We start from the raw sequence: 24,989 nt of genomic DNA on the forward strand, positions 1-24,989 counted from the left end.
CTTATGCAAGTCTGTTTGAAAGGCTAAGGCATGCTGGCTTGATTGAGCCGCTCCCCGCATATACTCCAGATCCACGTGCAAGAAGATTTGATCCTGCTGCACGATGCGCATACCACTCCAATGTCAGAGGACATAACATTGAGAGCTGTCGTAATTTGAAAAGAGAAATAGAAAGGATGATCCAGGAAAATCTGATTATGATCAAGGACAGTGACATGGAGCACTCGAATCCTATTGGGAACTTGTTGACTGAGGTTGATGATATTGAAGTTGGTGATGGTCTTGGCAGTATTGATGCGAAGCTCAGTGGCTAAGATGCCAGGTTTGACAATTGGGAGGGCGCTCCGTTCCTTGGTTAGCAAGAGAGAAGCTTTTGATGGTTTATTTTGTTATCATTTCTGTTCTCCGGATTATTAGGGTTGTAATTCGGATATTGTCTTGTGTCAAACTTTCTTATCTTTCCATTTTGTCATAGCGGTTTGTGTAGTTTTGTCCAGGTTTGTTTTAGGATTTTATTCTGGTTTGTTTTGTTTGTTTTGTTACTCAAACCATTTCACCATTAGTCTAATACAAAATCCGGTCTTTTATTATTTCCAGTCATCTTTTTGTTTAGTTCTTTTACCATTTTGTTCAGCGCCGATTCTAGTGACATGACATGCGCACACAGTTTGGGCCTAATCTTAAAAGTTAATCATAAAACCATTGAGAGGTGATCGGAACATTTAAAAGAAATCAGGACGGTTTGAGATTATTCGGAGCTCGAGTCATGCGGAACTAGGGCAAGTAAAACATAAAGAAAACCGTTAAAAGCAAGATTCGCCAAATTGACATGAGGGTCGTTCATGATAGTAAGAGCGAAAGTGTTGCCCAACGGTGCTTTAGAGATGACGAATGAAAAAGCAAATGTGTGAATATAATTGTCAAGTCCAGCACTATCAGAAGAGGCTACAAATCTTTGTTTAATTGTGTTGTTTGCACTTGGCATGTTTTAAAGACTGGAATGACGAAGACATTTTGTTCTGCTACCTAAACACTTTATCATTCGTTACCCCCTTTTTGAGCCTTATTTATTTTCTTTCATACCCCTCGTTCGGAATCAGTGGCCAAGGTTAGAAACACAAACGTGGAAGAAAAAAGAAAAAGAAAAAAGAGGAAAAGAAAGCAACAAAAACGAAAAAAAAGAAAAGAAAAGAAAAATGATAACAAAAACAAAAGAAAGTCAGAAGAAAACAGAGGAATTGGGAACTACGTTTGACCTGATTCCTCAAGAGGATACGTAGGCGCCTCACGGCTCGGTCATAATGGTCATAGTGTGCATAGTGTAACATAAGTATAACAAAAATAAAAATCCCCAAGCAAGAAACTGGGGCAAGATTTGCACTTGTTGTAAGCAAATATGGTTCCGAAGGTTGTAATTTTGAACCCCGAATTTTGTTTTTGAGCCTTTAATACCCTTCCTTTCTAGACTATCCAAAATCCCACATTACAGTCAAAGAAAGACCTTTTGACCAGTCTTCGAAAGATGCCAAGTCATACAAACGGAAGTCGGGGATAGCACCCCGATTCCCAATAGAGAAAAGGATCATGGATTAGACATAAATTGATATCCGAAAAGAATCCCCAGCAGAAAGAGTCATATCGGCAACACTCCAAATCCCCAGCTGGAAAGTGATACAAATGAGAGAGTCTTATCGGTGAAAATCTTTACGGACACCATAAGGCGATGAGAGCTGAGAGAAAAACCAAAATGAGAGAGGCTTGATAGTGAAAACCCTTCGGGCACTACAAGTCGAATAAGATTGAGAATCAGATGGGGAATCGCCAAGGGAAGATCTTGAAAGACGATTGACGGCAGAGGATAGGCCACATGTGCATGTCATGATTATTAGAGTCGGTATCTGCGTTTGATAGGCTTTTATTTATAGTTTATCTTGTTAAAGAGTCATCTTTTTCCTTTGTCTTTTATTCGGTTTCCTTTTTATTTATCTTTCTCCTTTCGTAGAAAAATTCCACAGTAGAGTCTGTTTGGTCAGAACAAGTGAGAAATGACTTCAAAATCTGCCATCAGCTTTCCAATTATGCAAGACCAGATCCGATTAGAACATCCAAATGGTCTAAATCAAGAAAGAACAACGCGGAGAGCAATGGGCATGATTTGGGAAATTCATATGAGACTAAAAGGTCGGGGGAAATGCCAGTTTCACTTGCTATGCCGCAAAAGAAGAGGGATATCCCCAACAGAAAAGGTTGCTTTCAGTGACACGAATAAACAGAGATTTGGAGTGTTATCCCAGTAGATCATCTCAATGAACATGCACGATCTTCAAGTTACATCGGTTGTCATGAAAATGCGTGAGGTCAGATAAGGAGACCGGGAAAATGGTTAAGAGGTTTGGGAATAATGAATCGTCAAGAAGGGTGGAAGGTATCAACCCAAGCGTCAAGATGGCAACACATAGATGGAGAATGGTTGATGGCATCCCTAGCATAAGTATCACAACCAACCGCCACGTTTTAAACTGACCAAATTTTCTTTGATTTGAAGCAGGGACAGGGAATGCTGCCGATGATAGAAAGATGCGCCGCAAGAAAGATTGTCAAACTGGGGCAAAAAAATTTCGTTCATTTCGAAAATTTTCGAGAAGTCTAACACAAGCTTGGTGAAAAAATCGGTATCCTCAGCGATTTTCTCGGGGAAAGGCAAAACGAGTCTTAAGGGAGGTAGTCTTCGAAGGAAGAAGCTAGCAAAACAAAAAAAATAAAAAATAAAAATAAAAAAAATAAAAAAAAATAGTTTTGCAAAAGGAAACAGTTTGCAGAGGAATGAAACATCCTACTTAAAAGGAAGTAGTTTTGGAAGGAGTAAGATAACATATTTTGCTCAGCAGTGTTATCCCCAGCAGTGTTACTCAGCGGTTCGCAGTGTTATCCCCAGCAGATCATCGAGATGTAGAAGCATCCTCGACAGAGTTTCGACCAAGTTTCAAGAGGGTCGGACAACCCAGAGTGGGGAAGGAAGAAAAGGAAAATTCATCCCCAGCAAAATAATCCCCAGCAAGTTTTGAGGTAAGACATTTTCAAGTTTTGAGGATATTTTGGGTTCATCCGCCCTCTAAATAGGATATTTTGGGTTCATCCACCCTCGAATAGGATATTTTGGGTTCATCCGCCCTCGAATAGGATATTTTGGGTTCATCCGCCCTCGAATAGGATATTTTGGGTTCATCCGCCCTCGAATAGGATATTTTGGGTTCATCCGCCCTCGAATAGGATATTTTGGGTTCATCCGCCTTCGAATAGGATATTTTGGGTTCATCCGCCCTCGAATAGGATATTTTGGGTTCATCCGCCCTCGAATAGGATATTTTGGGTTCATCCGCCCTCGAATAGGATATTTTGGGTTCATCTGCCCTCGACTAGGATATTTTGGGTTCATCCGCCGAATAGGATATTTTGGGTTCATCCGCCCTCGAATATGATATTTTGAGTTCATCCGCCATCGAAAAGGATATTTTGGGTTCGTCCGCCCTCGAACAGGATATGATGGGTTCGTCCGCCCTCGAACAGGATATGATGGGTCTGTCCGCCCTCGAATAGGATATTGAATTTAATCCTTCCTCAAAAGGACATTTAATTTATTTCAACCCGAATGGTCCTGCTTGTATAAACATTGCCAAAATATATATTTTCATGTCTTTACAAATTAGGCGCCCACCTGTATAACAAGGGAATACATTTCATGTCTTTACAAATTAGGCGTCCACCTGTATAACAAGGGAATACATTTCATGTCTTTACCAATTAGGCGCCCACCTGTATAACAAGGGAATACTTTTCATGTCTTTACAACTTAGGCGCCCACGTCTTTACAAGTTAGGCGCCCACCTTTATAACAAGGGAATACATTTCATGTCTTTACAAGTTAGGCGCCCACCTTTATAACAAGGGAATACTTTTCATGTCTTTATAAATTAGGCGTTCACCTGTATAACAAGGGAATACTTTTCATGTCTTTACAAATTAGGCGTCCACCTGTATAACAAGGGAATACTTTTCATGTCTTTACAAATTAGGCGCCCACTTGTATAACGAGGGAATACTTTCATGTCTTTACCATTAGGCGCCCACCTGTATAACGAGAGAATATTTTTCAGTCTTTACATTTCAGGTCTTGAAATCCTTAACCCACCGAAAGGCAGAAGGTTACAACAAAAGACCCACATCATAATGCAGGAAGCCGCATCCTCAAGCGGACAGAAAAAAATGATGCAAACTGGTGTTTAGGAAAGCAAGAGGCCGGTATCATCCCCGTCAGTTCTCGGAAGAAAGAAGCACCTAAATAGACGCAAGCCGACAAGAAAGCAAGGCATCAAGAATAAATGGAAGATAGATGGGATCTTGTAATCCGTAGTCTATCCTAACTTCTTGATTTTTATTTTTAGCACGGTGTAACAAGGAGATCGGTAAGCAATGGTAATAGCATGCAACAACAGTAATATTGCAGTCCCATGGTAGTCCCAGCTACCAAAACTTCCCGAACTACATTAACCTGATTCCCTTCTAGCCAGGGATATGTAGGAAGCCTTTGAAGCAAAGGTTCGGTTAAATATTTTTCAAAAAATGCTTCACACGGAGTACTCGGACGGGCAAAAATCGCTCACTTTATCTTTGCACGAAAACCCTTCGTGTATTCGGGCAAAGAGGGGCAGCTGTAAGCACGTGATTTTTGCCCTATGAAAAAATTACTCCCAAAAATTCAAAATAAAACGATTTTCCTTTGTGTGCAATTTTGAGAATTTTTGTGACATTTTGGATAATTATTTGTATTTGTCTGTGCATGTTTATTTGTTAAATTAATAAAAAAATACAAAAATATGTCGCATTTGCGTTTAGGATTTAATTCTACAATTAGGAATAATTAAGTTTGTTTTACAAGAATGAAAATTACAAAACTATGCACCGTTTGCATTTTTTAGCATTTAATGTCCAATTGTACAATTTTATGCTTAATTATTACTTAATTGTGTGTTAATTGTTATTGGGAGTTAATTTGCGCTTTTATAAATTAATTTAGTTCTATATGATAAGTTAAGGATTTTTAGAATTTAGTTTTAGAAAAAATAAAAGAAGAAATGAGAGCAAAAATATAAAGAAAATCGGAATTGGGCTCTTCTCCAATTTTGAACCGAGGCCCAAAACACTTATACCCAACCTTCCCCTACGACCCGGTCTATTTCAAACCGGGTCGACCCAGTCCATAACCCAAATACCCAATACCCCTATCTCCTTATCTTACATTTCACAAAACAAAACATAAAAAACAAAAAAAAAACCAAACCCTAAAAACAAACCATCCGCCCCCTCTCTCTTTCCCTCTTCTTCTCCATCACCTTCCCCAAGCAAGCAGCCATGGCTGCTGCCCTTCTCCCTCACATGACCTCCCCCTCCCCATCGACAACACACACACACACACAACAACAACGCACACACACTCACGCAACACACAACACACACACACAACAAAACACACACACACACACGCAGCAGCCCGTCCATGGCTGTTGCTCCTTCTTCTTCTTCGCCACGTCCAAACGAGCTACTACTTCACCACTGTTGCTTCTGCTACATCCAAACAGACCCCGCTGCTACTGCTTCGTCTTATTCGTCGTCGAGCTTGAGCTCGACACCCATGGCTGCTGCTGCGTCTTCTTCTCCACCCCGTCACCTACTGTTTCTTTTGCATCGTCTTCAACCAAATGACCCTACTGTCCCGTCGCTGCTACTGCTTCGTCCAGCTCAAGCCCGTCAATGGCGAACTTTTCGCTTTCTTCTTCTTCGCTACGTCCAAACAGACCCCGTCGCTGCTGCTCCAAAACCAAGCTGCTTCTGCCGCTCCTGCTGCATCCAGCGTCGTCGAGCATCTGGATTCAAAATTAGTGACCCCCATCGTTCTACTTCTAACTCCAGTCAACTAGCGCGTCGAGGTTCCGTTCGAATCCGGGCTTCAAACTAGTAGGTTTTCATTTTCTTGTCTCTTAGTTTTCATTCAGTGAATTCATCTTCCGTTCCTTTTCTTCTTATGTTTATGTTCCAGTGGTGTGGTTCGAGTTCGAACCCGGGTCTTTGTTTGTAGTAGAGATAATTTGTGTTCATTTTGTTTGAAATTTGTTAGATTTTCGTCAAGTGATTTGATGTCGAATGTTCATTTTAGTTTGAGTCATTTTCATCCTTGTTATAATGTTGTTAGATTTAATTTAAAGTTCAATTGATGCTTTGAGTTTAGTGATTTGAATCTATTTGTTTGTTTTGATCGATTTGTTATTTTTGTTAAATCTGAAAGTAGGATTGTTGTTAAAAAATTATTCAGTCAAAATAATTTCTGCTTTTTTGTTGTTCATGGTATGATTTCAGTTTGCATTACATTTCCGTTAATTGTGATTCATGTTGTTTCAGTTTACTTTTGTTGTTAATATTGTTATCTCCTTGCTCATTCATTTTTTGTCTAAGTTAACCAGGATTGGTTCCCAATATGGTTAACTTACTCCCATTAATTTGATGTTGTATGATTCAATCTGTGTTCATGAGATTTGTTGTTTGAATTTGTTTAGAAATTGGTCATATTTACTGTATTTTGGTTGAAATTGATTAGGTGAATTGGTTATAGCTGATGGGGGTAGATTGGTAAATTGCAGTACGTTCAGGGGTAAAATGGTAATTTCTGTAAGGTCGGAGGGGAATTTTTGGAATTGAACATTTGAACAATTATTTAATCTGAGTGCTCTGTCCACTAGGCGTTAGCAATATTAAAATAATACATTGTGGGGGACAAGACATAAATTAGTGGGGAGGTGATATAATTGTTTAATATAGTGGGGGACAAGACATAATGTAGTGGGGGAATAATGTAATTATTTAAGTTAAGCATGGGGGACAAGATATAATGAGGTGGGGTTGATATATTTATTTAATGTAGTGGGGGACAAAACATGTGGACATGTGGGACAAGGGTTTAAAATAAAGAAGACATAGGGTAATGGGGAACAAAGCATGCAATTAGGGGAATATTTCGGGTTGGGGGTTCAAGGCAAGAGTCTTGTTATAAATAGAGTCATTGGACACATTTTAAGGACGAGGACTTGGACTTAGAGAGAGAGAAAAGGAAGAGACTTTTAGAAGAAGAAAAAATTTGAGAGAGTTGACTGAATTTTGAGAAATCAGAATTTGAGAGTAAAAGAGAAAGGCAATTTGAACTTTCACTTGAATAATTTCCGTTTGTCTTTCTTTGAGTATTATTCAAAATCAGTAAACTACTGCATCTTGTATCCGTCTCTCTTCTACTTTGACTGCGATTGCATTCCGGTACTGCTGGTTTTTCAATCTGTTACTGGGTTATTCTACTGGTCGTTACTGGTTTTGCTGTGTTGCTGAACCTGTTGTTGTTGTTGTGTATTTACACTACTGCTGCTTCTACTGATCTTTATCTTCTTTCCTTGCTTTCCAAATACCAGGTACATAAACTGATACACTGGTTCATCTTGTAAGCTACTCGAAGCATGAATGCAAAAAAAATGAGAAAGATTTGAAGTTGTAGTTTAATGTAGTCTTTTCTTTCTTTTACTGTCTGTATGTAGAACATTCTATACGTTGTCCATGTAACTCTTTAAATGACTCACTTTCGAAACTTAACTATAATAACTCGAAAGTATGTAAATAAAGTAGGACCTTTTCTTCATTTATTTTAGAGAAAAACGAAAAATAAAAAATGTAGTCATTCTAAGATTATCCTTTTTTAAAAAAAAAATAATGAGACGAGCCTCGCCAAATATAAATGCAAATTGCGGGGCCTTCAATAATTGGTCATAATAAATACTTAGAATTTGGGATGGACTGTTTAGTGAATTTCACTGCCTTCCCCAAAGATAATAACGCGTTAGACTCTTTAGGCGCGATTTAATTAATCTTACCTTCTTAAAACTCGGGTGCACATTTATGTGACCCAAATCCAAATCTCAACGGAGTCGGAATGTGTCTCTAATCACGGGTACATTGATTGTGACGTGGTCCGAGATGCATGTCCATGACGTTGCAAATTCCTTTTAAAAAAATAAGACTGAGATGAGCCTCGCCGAATAAAAAATACAAATTGCGGGTCCCTCGGTAAATATTTGTTTTAAAATTGCTTAGACTTCGGGATGGACCGTTTAGCAAAATTCCACGGCCTTACCCAGAAATAATAATACGCTAATCACTTTAGGCACGCATTTTAATAATCTTACCTTCTTAAACTCGGGTGTGCATTTCATGCGACCCAAATCCAAATCCCAAAACATTGAATAAAAATATGTTCAGGATTGCGGGTGCATTTCATGTGACGCAATCCAAAGACATATTTTTAAACGATGTTCACATTCCTTTAAAAAATATAATAAAAGCGGTAAAGAGTTAAAATTTGCACATGAGCTCATAATTGTATAAAATCAGATAAACAAGCCGAATATGACAGTTGAGCGACCGTGCTAGAACCACGGAACTCGGGAATGCCTAACACCTTCTCCCGGGTTAACAGAATTCCTTATCCGGATTTCTGGTTCGCGGACTGTAATATGGAGTCATTCTTTTCCTCGATTCAGGATTAAATTGGTGACTTGGGACACCCTAAATCTCCCAAGTGGCGACTCTGAAATAAATAAACAAATCCCGTTTCGATTGTCCTTTAATTGGAAAAACTCTCTTCACCCCTCGCGGGGGCGGAAAAAGGAGGTGTGACACCTACTATGACTAAATTACCCCTAATTAAATATTTAATGTGAGGAGTAAGAAAAATTTCAGGGATATGTACATAGGAGTTATTTTATAAAAACAGATTGAATTCTTTCTTGATTACATAACTGAACATTTATTTTGAACCAAAATGAAAAAGCAAATTGGTCACTTATCGTGAACCGGAAAGAGTACCAAATTAGAAGTCATCTTCAACCCCTGCAAGTCATGGATTATGACCAATTTGACTAATACTTTAAAATGAGAAGAGGAGAATGTGAAACGGGGTATTGACACGGCGTAAGTGACCGCCCCAGAAAGAGTTTAAGTTATATACATTATTGTCAGTGTGAAAAGCTCAAGTTAAACGATGTTTTACCTGACTAATGTGTACAAAATGCATAACCAACTATATATTGTGTAGATTTGACCATTTAGTCTACTAAAATATTTTTATTTAGTACCAAATAAGAAGTCATTTTCAAGCCTGCATGTCATAGATTTGCACCAAATTTAACCAATACTTTAAAATGTGAGAAGAGGAGAATGTGAAATAGGATACATAACATGAGTTTAAGTTATATATACTGAAAAAAAATTACACTATTAAATCATTCGAAGCATATTAAATATTAATATTTGCATATATAAGTCTTCTTAAAATGTAGGATATAAAAAATTCTTTACAAATAATAGGTAAAATGAGACCTAATGGTCTAAAAATTCTTTACACTGAGGTATATAACTTAAAATCTCTCAAAAAAGCCTTTCTGAGTTGGACATATCTGCCTAATTGATGCTAAAGAAAGCTAAATCTACATGGTTGATAAATTATTAAGAACGAATTAATACAAATCCAACAAAAAAGATATCATTTTGTACAGTAATAGATTTTAAATTGCCTGAAGAAACTTTTTTATAGTATTATTTTAGGTTTTTTAACATGTCCCCTAACACGACAACCTGATTATTTTGTTTGAATCAATCACACGGATATACATTAATAAGTAACTGCATAACTCGAACTAAAGAGTAAAGATTTCTATATATTCTAATGTACAACGTTAATTATGTCCTTTATTCCATTTTATGTGATATAATTTTCTTTTTAATGTAAAAAAATAAAATATTTCTATAATTAAAAATATTTTTCTTTCAACTTTTATATTTTATACTTAATGACATGATTTTATTTCAATAGAAATGTCTATATCGTGTTTCTTAATTAAAAAATTTTTCTTTCTTGAATTTCACATAAAGATAAAACGGAGAAAGTACATAGATAAAATTATCTAAAATTTACTCTTTTCTTAGATTGTGTGCTTATTAAATAAAGAGATAATATGATTCGGATCATGACCCGCATTCTCTTAGACTTTGTCTGGTGAATTCCCATCATAGAGACCAAACCACTTTTGTGTACAAATGGCGGTGAGTGGTGGCAAACTGGGGCTGGGGGTGGAGGATTTTTAGTTCTCAAGGTATAGCTAACATAATTATTTTTTTATAATATGTCATTATTCTGTCGCTAAATAAAATTGACGACGAATTTTTCTATTTTGCAGTGGAGGTTAAGTATTCTTTTATCTTTAATTAAAATATTAAATCGTCTTTATTAGAAAATATTTTAATTATAATATAAGACTTTTCAGAATATATTCGAATTAGTCGACCTCCTATATATAAGTACCGAGTACACGAGAAACCAAAAAACAAACTCAAAGGGACAAGCTGAAAATAAATGTCCGTGAAGGACGTGCAAATTCTTTTACTATTACTTGCCCTCGTTGACTTTTGAATTTCCATTGTTTTATTCTTAAATTATTATAAGGATTTTGGTTTTTCTTTATTTGCATGCTTTCATCCCCTACACGTCATTGGTTTCATCTTTTTCTTCAAAAAAAATATTTCCACATAATTAACAAATTAATCGAAAAGGCTCATCAACTTAGTAGTAGAACAATATAATGTCACTAAAATTTGAACTCGCAATAAATACAATTTAAATTTTAACCACTTATCAACGAAATACCGACGCTATAGATAGTTTCATGAATTCATCCCTGCTAACTGTAAAGTTCATGAGAATAGTGTGATAAAGCAATACTTTCAATTGGAAAAGATGTTTGGTTGTTAGGGACCTTTCTCGGTTGAGTATCGTCCTTTACTACCTGTACGTAATAATAATAATAATAATAATAATAATAATAATAATAATAATAATAATAATAATAATAATAATAATAATAATAATAATAATAAAATTTAAAGAAATAAAAGAAATTCTCGAAACAAAAGTAATGAAGATAAAATTAACGTGGCCACCCGGTGTTAAAGAAAGTATAAAATTTACCCGCACATGGTATTTATTCCGAATCAAATAAAGGTGAGGTTTTGGGTTTGAGCTATTAGTATATATGAAGTCACATTTATTAGAGAGTGTTTAACCCCCTCTCCCTCCTCCTCCAATGTGGGACTTTCCGGCACGAATTCGAATTTAACTGGATTCCAATGTAAGTACCGGGTATCGAGGGGAAACAAAAAAGACTTTACACTTTTACTTATGGGAACTAAAATGTTTTCTCAATGCCAGACAAAAGTCCTAAAGTAGCAACTTGCAAATTCGTGAAAACTGTATTTTAGTCTTGTTCAATATCAACTCTTCTTTACTGACTTGATCAAACTTAACCTAACCCCACTACAAAATCGTTATGAGCCAATTTGACTTTGAAAAGTGGGGTCTTATATAATTATATAATTTTGGTCCTTTAAGTTTGCTTAAGGTGAACACTTTTAATATCCATCAAATATTTAACAGATTCTGACAGTTAGATTAAACAAAAGCTGGAAAAAAAAAAAAGATTTAACAGGGACAAATATTAAATATCAAACCCATATAGGGGACACCCCGCGCAAATTTTCTTTTACTATACAAAAATATACTTTTTTTTCTTACTTGTCTATTTTAGTAAATCAAGAGACTTTTTTTTGTTTAACCATTCTCATTAACTACTGATTTTCCAAAAAAAAAAAAATCAAATTTTTAAAAATGCTATCATTTTTATGGTTGCTATGGTAAAATATATAATTTATTTATTATTTTTAAGAGGAGTACAAAGTTGATTCTAAAGTAATAATATCTTGGATCAAATTTATTGGCTAAAGTGAATGATAAAAAGAATCGGAGGAGGAAGTAGTGAATAATATTTCATCTATTTCAATTGATGCAATGTAGTTTGATGTGCCATGATGTTTAAGAAGAATAAATCACTATTGAAACTTATGGTCTTGCAGTGAGATTATTTTTTATTATAAAAGTATGCCATCAAAGATAAAACAAGAATTTTAAACTTAAATTGTATTTAAATATAAAAGACAATTCGGTACACAGAGTATCCCGTATTCACGCAGGTTTCAGAAAAGGATCACACCCCTAAAAATGTGATGTAGATCGCTTACCTTAATGCAAGCACCACTGGCTACTAAAAGCTTAATTCTCTTTTAACTATTTACATTAAAAAAAATAGTGTCACATCATAAAATGAGAGAGTACATCTTTTTGTTGGACGAAAACAATACTAAGTGAGCGTGTGGACATAAGAATTTTAAAATTTCGGGGAAAAAGGTGAAAAGAAATTTTAAGTGAAAATGATATTTGAAAAATAGAGTTGTGTTTGAATATGAATATAATTTTAGGTTGTTTTTGAATTTTTGTGAGTGATCTGAAATGAAAACAACAATCCAATAAAATCGCACCAGTGAGGTCTGGCGATCTGAAATGAAAATTTTGAAAAATAGCTTTTTGAAGTTTTTAAAATTTTCAAATAATTCCGAAATTCATCTTCAAGTGAAAATCAAAAGTTTCATGGCTAAACACTAATTTCGAAAAAAATCTTTTGGTGTGGTCAAACGGGCCCTAAAAGTGAATTTTGAAGGAAAAGACAATATAAAACCCATAAAGAAAAAAAACGCGGAGGCTTTGGGAGTGGGAAAACGAACGAGACGTAGTGGTGATCTAAAAGAATACCATATTTCCCTTTCCCTTTTCCTATCAAACAATTACTGCACAAATATCTCAAAAAAAGATGAAAACTACCAAAGTTCCCATAAATGTCCAAATATATCTGTAGAGAAGTACAAAAAGCTAAGAAATAGCCAATTCTTGTAGTCAACAATGAGAAACATTAATAGCAAAAAACACCATTTTTACCAATATTGCTTCTTCTCACTTCTAATTTCACAAATTCTTCTACCAATTCTTGCATTACCAACTGATACAATTACTACTACAAATCCCCTTACCATAAATCAAACCTTAGTCTCAAAAGAAAAAAAGTTCAAATTAGGTTTCTTTAATCCAGGTGGTCCAAATTCAGACAAATGGTATATAGGAATATGGTACAATGAAATTCAAGATTCAACTATTGTTTGGGTTGGTAATAGAAACAACCCTGTAACAAATTCATCATCTCATTTTTTAAAAATTAGCCAAAATGGAAATCTTGTTTTAGTTGATGGAGCTGGAAATTCTATTTGGTCAGCAAATCAAGAATCTGAAACTACGGCGAAAAACACAGTAATTGCTCAGCTTCTTGATTCTGGAAACCTTGTTGTTCGACATGAGAATGATGAAAATGAAGAGAATTATTTATGGCAGAGTTTTGATTATCCTACGGATACTTTATTACCAGGAATGAAACTTGGATGGGATATGAAAAGTGGGTTAAATAGGAATATAACATCTTGGAAATCTCCATTTGATCCAGCTTCTGGAAATTATACATTTAAACTTGATATAAATGGATTGCCAGAAGCTTTTTTGACAAATAAAGATGATATTTTTTATAGAAGTGGACCTTGGAATGGAGTTGGATTTAGTGGTGTTCCTGAAATGAAACCAACTGAGATTATGGCATTTGAGTTTCAAATGAAGAAAGATCAAGTTTACTACACATTTCAGGTACGTCAAGCACGTGAAAATTCTTTTTTTAATAATGGCTGGTGATGAGATTCGAACTTAGGACATCGTATGTCTGCTCTGATACCATGATTAATTGTGTGATTGTTTTTTCTGAAAGTTTGCGTTGTTAGAGAGAATATGTTTTTATTGACTTAATTATGTTTTCAACAGGTACTTGACAAGAAAATATGCTCAAGATTGTTAGTGAAACATAATGGGTTTTTAGAGAGGTATACTTGGATTTCGACTAGTAATATTTGGAACAGGTTCTGGTACGCACCAAAAGACCAATGTGATTTTTACGAAGAGTGTGGGGTATCGGGAATTTGTAACGCGAATCTTTCGCCAGTATGCAAATGTCTAGTGGGATACAAGCCTAAAAATCAAGTGGCATGGGATTTAAGAGATGGATCAGATGGATGTGTTAGATATCATGATTTAGAGTGCGAAACTGATGTTTTTAACACATTAAAGAACATGAAATTGCCAGAGACTTCGAGTTCGTTTGTCGATACAACGATGAATTTGGATGAATGTAAAAAAAAGTGTAGGTACAACTGTTCTTGCACGGCGTACTCCACCGCGAATATTACTGGGGCTGGTTCTGGTTGTGTGATTTGGACAACTGAACTTGTTGACATGAGGCAGTATTCAGCGGCAGAAGGTGGCCAAGTTCTCTACGTTAGAGTTGCTTCTTCTGACGCAGGTATGTTTTCATTTATTATGTTTTAGTCCAAATAAGTCGGAATCGGCTATATTTGGATATTTTTACATATGTGCATTAATTTGTGTTGCATGATTTTAGGAATAGTTTGGACTGTCTTCAATTCTTGACACAGTTGGAGCGAGTTGAGTCGACTCAATTTGCCGAAGTGGTTGGGTGTTGGTAGAGATCGATATGAAATTTTTATTTATTTGTTAGGTTGGACTTATATTATAAAGTAAAAAATAATAATTATAAATATGATAGGATACAGAATTATAACTCTATACGAATTAGGTCTTGGCGTATTATTCCACTCTAACTTCTTGTCGAATTTTAAACCATATCTATTGAAGAGAGTTTAATACCTGTGAAGAGAATAGGTATACTTCTTTTATCTCAAATTATCTGTCGTGATTTTCAAAAATAATTATTTTAAATTATTTGTTATTTTAGAGGTTTAGGACAAAATTAATAGCTTTTCTCTCATTTACCTCTTAATAGTAATGGTTTTTGAAGATGTGGATACCACATAAATAAAACAAATATTCAATGAAGAGAGATTGTAATTTAAGACATAAATAAGAGTAAAATACTCAAAAATTTCTTTTAATTAATATTTTCTTGTTAATAGTTTTTAGCTGACCCATATAACCTCTTTTATTTTTCTCAATTATTACCTGCTTTGGGGAGTTGTAAGAATTTTGTTCTTTGAAAAAAGACACCTCGTTTAACTTGGTTTTTTTTAATCTTAATAATGAGAGTTATATTTAATAGAAAAGTAGTTGCCTAGTTGGTATGTATGTACTACACTTTGGAAAACCAAGAAGCTAGTACATAGATCATTATAGAAATAAATTATTGATTGAGTTCATTAACTCCTGACAAAAACTTGAAAACAATAAGTTTTCAAAGTTATTTTCTTGCTATATATATATAATTATATATCGAGAGAGAGACATATTCTTTGTGGTAGGCACGTTTTTCACTTATATAAATTTCCTTTTTCTTATTTAAAAAATTCAGTATGCGTTGTGCATTGAAAAAGAAACGAATCTTAACCTAAACATATGAAATATTAATTGAAATTAGGCCCTAAAGTCCCCATCTCCAAATCAATCAGAAAGGTGACTTATATGGTTTACGACTGTTAAAGAGTTTGTTTTTCTCCTTTGATTAGATTGGAATTGTTACGTAGAAATTAATGCACCCATTTCAAGACTCTAGAAATATTCGCCACTCGTTTTCAACGAAATGAAAAATCTACTAAATCCAAGTTTTCTTTTCTTCGTCACTATGTGTACCAATAATGTAAAGAATTATTACACTATTAGTGCAATTTTAATCGATTATAATAATTTTATTATTTTATTTTCTAGGTTATTGTATTAGATATACTATATATGAAGAAATTAACTAATTTAACAATTTTTGTAATTTTAACTAAACCTGATAATATAAAAAATCCATGCACCTACATAAAATCTTTATCTCTTCCCGCTAAAATCATTATGTGAATTTTTATTTTATTTTTTGATTATTTCCCTTGTTATTTTGCATAGAAGACAAAGAGAATTCATAACAATAATAATAGACACGTCGTAAAGATCAAGATATTCTTTAAAAAGGTGTAAGAAGAAGAAAATATTTACATGACTTTATGTTATTACGTTTTTCCTGTATTGAAAACATTTATATGACATTATGTTGTTACGTTTTTGCTGTACTGTGTCATAGATTTTCGCTTTATTTTTTCAAATTTTTTTTTATTTGTTTATGAAAAGAAACGAATCTTAACTCAAACATGAACAAAGCACTCAATTAAGTCCCCATCTCCAAATCAATCAGAAAGGTGACTTATTATATGAAAATTTTATTTTGTGTCCCATACAACTGACACTAGTTGTATGGGATAACTTTTTTGTCTCACAGTTTTGTGGACCTAAATTTCTGTGGACCCAGAAGTATAAGATTGGAATCCACAAATTTGTGAGACAAAAAGGAACATCATACAAATAGTGTAAGTTATAGAAGACACAAAATAAAACTCTTCGGTCAAAGACTGTTAAAGAGTTTGTTTTTCTCCTTTGATGGGATTGGAATCGTTATTTACTTAAAAAATAACGATTTTTCATTGATTTACTAAATCTTCTTTGAAAATCCAAGTTTCTCTTTTTTGCCGTTATGTGCACCAATAATGTAAAGAACAGTAATACTATTAGCGCAACTTTAATCTGTTATAACAATTTATTATTGTTGTTGCAACTCAACTAAACCTGTAAAAATCCATGTACCTACGTAAATCTTTTTACTCTTTCGGCTAAAGATTATTATGTAAAAGCTTGCCTTTTGGGCTAAGTTTTTTTTTTTTTCCTTTTTAAAAAAAGATTATTTCCCTTGTTATTTTGCATAGAAGACAGAGAATTCATAACAACAATAATAGACACATCGTAAAGATCAAGATATTCTTTAAAGGTGTAAGAAAAAGAAAATATTTACATGACATTAGGTTATTACTCCTTCCATTCACTTTTATTTGTCCACTATACTAAATCAAGAGACAAATATTTTTTTTCTTATTTTACCCTTATCATTAACTATTTATTTCTCAAATTATTCCCAAGACTTATAGAAAGACTGTCATTATTATGGGTAAAATTGTAAAATAAAACGGGAAAATTACACCTTCATAGTCATTTAAAATGTTGAAATTAAGAAAGTATTTTTTTTAGATCTCTTATGTGTAAAACAAAATCTCTTATGAGTAAAAGTAAATCTTTCATATATAAAAAAAAGAGATAAAAGATCATGAAACTAAAAATAAATTTGTAAAAACCTATGAAATTAATTGACTGCACAAAAAAATATGGCAGTCAAAATAGTTATTTTTTATATATTAATATATTATATACAAAAAATACACATATTTCACACATAATTAGTATATTAATTATATATTACTAATTAATATAATTACTTTTGATTGGCCGGTTAAATGTGTAGTTGGCCTTAAATAAAAGATGGTGGGAAAGGGGCTTAAAATATGGTCATAAAGTGATCGAAGCGTGCGTTAGCTTTTTTATTTTGTACTGTCAACGCGAATGGTTGCGTAACAAAATGAATATTTTATTCGTTTTTGTTTTTTTGCTGCTATATTTTCTTGAGGATATCATGTCTTTGTCTTCTTTTTATTTATTTATTTTTTCAAATTTGACAATGATGGAGAAACTAAAATTAGTGGGTATTTGAGTTCTTAAAATAGTGCCAACTTGGTCCTAAAAAATTAGGTAAGGTTCACAAAAAAGATTCTGCTCAAGACAGATAAAAAGCAATTTCCTGGACTGTATACCTACACCTTCTACATTGCAAAAAAAGTCATATGGCCGATTATTCTGACTGCAATTAATTTCAAATACATAATATGACCTACTACAGTCATACCTCTCTATAACAGCATCCTTATATAATATCACTTAACTATAAAGCCAAACTTTTTCGGAACCACTTTTCATATTACGTTATAAGATATGTTCTCGATAACAACACTTCGTTATAGCATTCAAAAATATTCGGAACAAACGAGGCTATTATAGAGAGGTTTAATTGTACTACTATTTTTCATAATTAACCATTTATATAAATGTAAATAAGAGAAACTGCTTTTGCCTAGGAATTTTTCCCCACTTATGAACCTGCAAAATAACATAGAAGACCTAATATGCACCCAGTGGCCAAGAAAGTACAACAGCAAGAAGTCAACAACATTATTATTATGCCTAAGTTCTATATGAATCTTCATTGTCCATGTTCCTTCATTTAAACTCGTATAAAAAAGATTAGTTTATCGAATACTAGAGTTCTCTACATTTTCTACTGGCATAAATATCACTCCTAAAGAAAATGTTAAGGTAAAGTATGTCCAGTCTGAAAATTATGCAAGCAAATTGGAAACATAAAACTTTATTTGAAAATTGAAATGAAGAAACATTTGTATTGGAGCATTTTCCCCCCATCTGGCTTGAAGCTTCTACTACTACTACTACAAACAAAACAAAAAAAAAATAAAATGAATTAGCTACACTCTTCGTCGCTAATCTGTCCCTAAATCACTACTCGTCGCTACAAACTTGATAATCTTTCGCTAAATGGGATTAGTGACAGATTTTTCTGTTTAGCTACAGAATTTGTCCGTTGCTAATTCCTGTTTTGTTAGTAGTATTCAGTTTTTGTTCCTTCAAAAGTTTCCATTCAGCTTTAGAATTTCGTAGAACTGATCATATAACTACTGTAGTATAGTCAAACTTCATGATGCAGAGGAAAATCTATTAGTATATCATAGTTGTTCAAGCAGAATAACAATAATTGTGTTCAATTAAAAAAAACAATTCATTTTGAAATTCTTGTATTTCAGCACAAAGTGGAAGTGTGGGATCAGGAGATGGTTCTGGCAAGACGAAGCGAATCGCTATGGCTACTGGAATCACAGCTGGTGTTGTTCTTTTGCTAGTTGGAGTAGTAACCATTCGGTTATTATCAAAAAGAAGGAAATTACAAGGTCCAATATTAAGAAAGAAGACAGAACAAGGAGGTACTAAGGGAAATTAAACTACTTCATAATTAACCAGAAATTGTCTTTTTTATGAAAGGTTTTATTGTCTAATGCATATTTCTTGCTATTTAACCAGGCTCTAATCAAAGAAGTCAAGATCTTCTAGTGAATACAGCTATTATTCCAAGTAAAAGAGAGATTTCTAGTGAAACTTCCGCGGACGAATGTGAATTGCCATTATTTGATCTCAGTGCCTTAGCTGTGGCTACAGAAGATTTTTCTGATGCAAATAAGTTAGGCCAGGGCGGTTTTGGTTGCGTTTACAAGGTAACACTTAGCCAAATGTGAAAAAACCCATGTTGCTCAAATCCTGAAAAAATGTCGCAGCACACGTATCCGATCCTTCGAAAACGCATTATTTATGGAGGATCTGATATGGGTGCGGCCACATTTTTAGCGGATCCAAGCAGTGAAATGTGAAAAAACCTATATTTCTCAGATCCTCCAAAAATGCCGTCATACCTGTGTCGGATCCTCTGACACCGGTGGTTGGTGCATGACATTTTTAGAGGAGTCGAGCAATATAGGATAAAAACTAGTCCATTTATGGTAAAATGTGAAGGTACTCAATGAAAGAACTTATTTAATCAGGGAATAATAGATGAAGGTCAAGAAATAGCAGTGAAAAGGCTCTCAAAGAATTCAGGCCAAGGAGTAGAGGAATTTAAGAACGAACTACGATTGATCGCTAGACTTCAACACAGAAATCTAGTTCGGCTTCTTGGCTGCTGCGTTGAGATGGAAGAGAAGATGTTGATATACGAATACATGGAAAATAAAAGCTTGGATTCAATCTTATTCAGTAAGTCCTTTTTGGTTACATACTTCCTTATGAGTTTGCCGACTCCAACTTGCTTGGGACTGAGGTGTAGTTGTTGTTATCGTTGTTTACTTTTTTATGAGATTGTTTATATGCTCTTGGACTTAAAACTAATATATGTATCTCAGATAAGCAGAAAAGCTTGTTGCTTGATTGGCAACGGCGATTCAACATTATTTGTGGCATCGCGCGAGGGCTTTTATATCTTCATCAAGATTCAAGATTTCGGATTATACACAGAGACCTTAAAGCAAGCAACATTCTTCTTGACAAGGAAATGAACCCCAAAATATCAGATTTTGGTATGGCAAGAATTTTTGGAGGCGACGAGACTGAAGGAAATACAAAGAGAGTAGTCGGAACCTAGTAAGCGACATCACAATAATTCCTTCAAATCATTCATAGAACACTTGAAAATTTCTCTAAATCCAATTTTCTTTTAATGCAGTGGTTACATGTCTCCTGAATATGCGATGGACGGTCTCTTCTCTGTTAAATCGGATGTCTTCAGCTTTGGCGTTTTAGCGTTAGAAATTGTAACAGGGAAGAAGAACAGGGGATTTTATTATCAAAACAACCAAAGAAACCTTCTTGGCCATGTAAGTATATCAGCTACGAGTTCATTTGAATCCATAACTTTCCACATTGAGTATTGATACATATGTAAAAACCTAATAAAATCTCAATAAACATTAAATCTGAGCCTGTAACTGTAACGATACAATGAGTTTAATGCTGAAAATCTTAAACGTTGAACCTATAAATTTAATTCTTGGCTCCATCTCCGACTACAGGCATGGAGATTATGGAGAGAAGGAACAGCTTCAGAACTACTTGATACAGCGGTTGGAGAATCATTTTCTCCATGCGAAGTAATGAGATGTATACAAGTCGGGCTATTGTGTGTTCAGGAGCAAGCAGAAGATAGACCGAATATGGCAACCGTTGTCTTGATGTTAGGGAGTGAAAGCGCAACATTACCTCAACCTAAGCACCCTGGTTTTTGCCTGGGGAGAAGACCGGTTGATGAACACTCGGAAACTATTTACGAAGAAACTTGCACTGTGAATCAAGTTACAGTTACCATGCTTGATGCACGGTAGTTAAAGGTACGGACAGACTGGCTGGCGTACTTCTACGTAATAGAATAGAAATTCAAGGCAAATTCCCCTGATGGGAGTGAACATAAGGATTACTCGACGAACATAAGCAAAATTGTATAGTACATAAATACTATAAGAGGTTTACAATTTTCTCTTGTATGCTTACCTTCTTTCTTCTTTTAAAGAATGTTTTCTTTTTTTGGGATCTAACATAAATAGCTTTTTTCTCTCATTTCATGAAATGGTGATGTTGTGATATAGTTGTGTTATTTTTAGTACTAATGTAACAATTGCATAGTTAATTTTCCATATAGCTGAAGTTCATTGTAAATTAGTTGTATTATTCACTGAAGTGGTTCAATGAGATTAATTTGTGCTTTCTTCTTCTTTCAATGGATCTTCTTGGTATTGCATTTATAATAATGTACATAACCTTGATTATATATATAAACTAGATTGCAATGTCTCCTTTTGCTAATATTTCTTGATCATAGATTTCAGAGCTAATATTCTATTCTGTCAATATTGAGCTTTGACAGGTTACACTTAAGTCAAGCCAGGCTTGAAAGCAATATGTATAATCAAATACAGTCAAGAGAGGTTCACAACAAAAGGATTGATCAAGACTGAACGATAGTATTCACCCTAATAGAATGAGGGATGTATCTAATCTAGAACCGGATGGACCAAAAGCCTTGAGTGGCGTCAAGTCAAGGGTATATATATGTTTTTGAATAGTAAGACGGTAGGGGTTCATCTGATCCAATAGTATAACAGAAGTAATTCTAAACAATTTATAACAGTAGAGATGTAAATCAGACTCTTTTTCGAATAAAATAATATACATACATACAATAGATCGACATCATTTGATATAATACAAATCAAATATCAATTTATGACATGAGTAAAACCTTTAAAGAGCCATATATATCCAAGATCTAATCTCGCTTATAGCCAAATAATGACAACAGAACAATACCGTTTATTCAAAATCTTGCATACACCATTATCCCTAGGAAAGTTTGCATAATACAACACACTAAAAAAAATGCATAGAAATACATTATGGACATCTCCAAAAGAAATGGTGAATTTTATTAACAGGCCGTTGGGAAGATCGAAGGAGAAACCACATTAATATTGATGGTATTGGGTGTGCGAACCAAGTTCTACATTTGTAGCTAAAAAGATTGGAGACTACATATAAGGTATACAGATCTCTTAATGGTGTGAGACTTTTTAGGAAAAATCATGCGGGTTTGAACGAACAATATCAAACTATGTTAAGATCTAGTATTTTGGAGTTGGTTTAGCCCAACAACTAGTATCAAAACCCAGATTCAATAAAACGAGTATTACAATGGCAGATAAATATTATTACGATATGGGTGGCACACAGTGATTCTCGAAAATTGACTTAAATCTTTGTTTGAAGGCTTGATAACTGAAAAGAGTGGGAGATTACATATAACGTGTAGAAATCTCTTAATGGTGTGCGATCTTTTTGAGAAAACCCTGTAGAATTGGCAAAAAATATTACACTACGTTAAGAGTATCTTTGGGCGATTTAACCGAAGTGATAGTTATCCTTAGGAACTTGCCTCACTCTTCGGTAACACGAACTTTTTCATCCACACTCGATTGCTTGGATAAAAATGGTCAGACAAAACTGAACTTTCCATTCACATGTTTCCTAAATACATTCATGAGATATATAGGTCCCTTTCATGGAATCCTCCTCCTTCATGTGAAATTTATTTGTTTAGAAATAACGATTGTAGAAACAAAAGACCACATTGAATTAAATGTTAGTGTTGGTTTATAAGGAGCGATTATTAAATGGATGAAGTGAAAAAGAAAGAAAGAATCAGTACAAAATTTAACTCCAAGAAAAAAGTTGATAAAACAACAGATATGTTAATTTCACGTAGGATGGCAATTTAAGCGCAAACTCATCCAACCCGTCCAATTCGCCTAGAGATTAATGGGTTGGGCTACAAACATTTTAGCACATGGGTCAATTTGGGCTGAGCCCAAGTTGACTTATTTTTTTTATAGCTCCTTCTGACCTATTAAGCAGCCCAAATACAACCTATAAAATTCACCTAAAACAAAAAGATCTCAACACAACTTATCTAAAATTTACTTAGTTAGCCTAATTTAACTTCTTTTTTTGTATTTGTAATTTTCTGCTCTTTGTTTTCCCGCACTCTCCCCGCTCCCCGGAAATACTCCCTCAAAAGAAAATTTACTCTTTTTTTGTGTTTTCAGTTTTCTATTATTTTTATTTTTCTATACCACCCACCCTAGCCCCCCCCCCCCCCGCCCAGAGATTAATGGGTTAGGCTACAAACTTTTTTGTATTTTTAATTTTCTATTTTTTTTTATTTTTTTCACCACCCACCCACCCTCCCCCAATCCCCAAAAAAATTATTTTTTTTTTTGTATTTTTAATTTTCCGTTTTCTGTTTTTTTGTTTTTCTGTACCACCCATCCCAACCCCCACCCGCAAACTATTTTTCAACTTGCACATTTAAGGTAAAAAACTTTTTTAAGCAAGATAAGTATGGTTCTAAAACATGGGTCAAGTTGGGCGGGTTGGGTTATGACCCATTGTTTAACCCATCTTGACTCATCCCATTTTAGCCCAAGTATACTTTGGGCTGGGTTGGGCAATGATCCATTTATTGACCTAACCCATCTTGACCCGCCCAAATTTAGCCCAACTCGCCCATTTGCCACCCCTAGTTTCATGGATGGTCATTAAACTTTTACTTTATTGCACCAAAGTTGCTATATTATCTTTATAATTAGAAAAAAGATTTATGTAATATACACCTTCAGTATGAACAATTTTTATACCACCAAGTTACACTTATCTACGGTAGCAGATAGTCTATCCTACTTTCTAAGACACTACAACATTATGCATCTATAGTTATGATATACATCGTAACTATTTTTGTGGGTAAATACTTTAGCTACAAAAAGAATAATTTCCGTAACATTCGTAGCAAGGAATAACATAACTAAAAGTTAGGTACAAACTTTAAATAGTGAAATTACAAATTTCACAATTTAAGGAGGCTTACCTATATTTATCCATTTGATGATTTCATGTGCTAAAAATAGTTTATACTAATGATGTATGTTTACCCTTAAAATCTAATAACAATTAAATTTATAAGTAGTTTTAAGGATACGTAATTTCACTTAGTACCAGTTGATAAATACAAACGATTAATAATAGAAATTAACAGTAAAATAAAGCAAACCAGTATTGAAATGAAATTCAGCCCTCAAGCTAGATCGCCCTCGAACCGACTGAGAATAGAGTTATGGAATCTGAAGTAAACTGGTGAACAAGAGAGTATAAGAGAGAAAGAGCATTGTATTGCTTTGATATGCGAGAATAATATGGTTACAAATGATTATAACCCCCTTTATATAGTAGAGGAATTTCACTTATGGTACAATTCTAATTACAGAAGAAAATCCCATGATTAGTTAAACAACCGTTCTTAATTTGATTCATTCCGAGATTTCTGCCACGATCCTCGACTAGTATCGGATATCTTGCCTTTCAATTATTATGCTATCTTCAGTTTTGCTCGATATCTATCCTGTTTGGTCTCGATCATTACTGGTCTATCTTGATTAATCAGTGAAATCAGGTGGGCTCGATTTTAACCGTATACATATAGTCCCCTAATTTTTTGGAGTATAATGACAAGAAATGAATTGAGTACTCAATCTTTACCCCGATTTGTCATGACATCATCACCGTGACGTAAGTGACAGAGGTGACTAGAACATCTCGTCGGTATAGTTCTCTAGGCATTTAGTGCTTGTTAGTCGATGGTCGGCCACCACCAGCACTGAACCGTCTTCTTCAACCTATAAATGCATCTTTCTTCATCTTCCAAACTTTACTTACAAATCTTCTCTCATTCTAACTTTCTCGGTTGTTCGCCTTTCTCAGACCTTTGTGTTTCCAATTCCTGGGATTTCTTTACTCGTTTGATTGCAAA

At 34.3% G+C, this 24,989-nt stretch overlaps 1 protein-coding gene across 1 annotated transcript; it reads left to right on the top strand.

The window, feature by feature from the left end:
• The first annotated feature begins 12,751 nt into the window (after positions 1-12,751).
• LOC107786456 (receptor-like serine/threonine-protein kinase SD1-8) lies at positions 12,752-21,213 on the top strand. The gene is made up of 8 exons (XM_016607943.2): positions 12,752-13,720; positions 13,892-14,426; positions 18,835-19,011; positions 19,109-19,299; positions 19,624-19,834; positions 19,981-20,218; positions 20,301-20,451; positions 20,647-21,213. Exons 1-8 carry the CDS (start codon positions 12,935-12,937, stop codon positions 20,953-20,955), a joined length of 2,598 nt encoding a protein of 865 aa, XP_016463429.2. The 5' UTR covers positions 12,752-12,934; the 3' UTR covers positions 20,956-21,213.
• The last annotated feature ends 3,776 nt before the right edge of the window (positions 21,214-24,989 follow it).

The sequence above is a fragment of the Nicotiana tabacum genome, chromosome 21 (genome assembly GCF_000715075.1).
Source record: "Nicotiana tabacum cultivar K326 chromosome 21, ASM71507v2, whole genome shotgun sequence".
NCBI lineage: Eukaryota > Viridiplantae > Streptophyta > Magnoliopsida > Solanales > Solanaceae > Nicotiana > Nicotiana tabacum.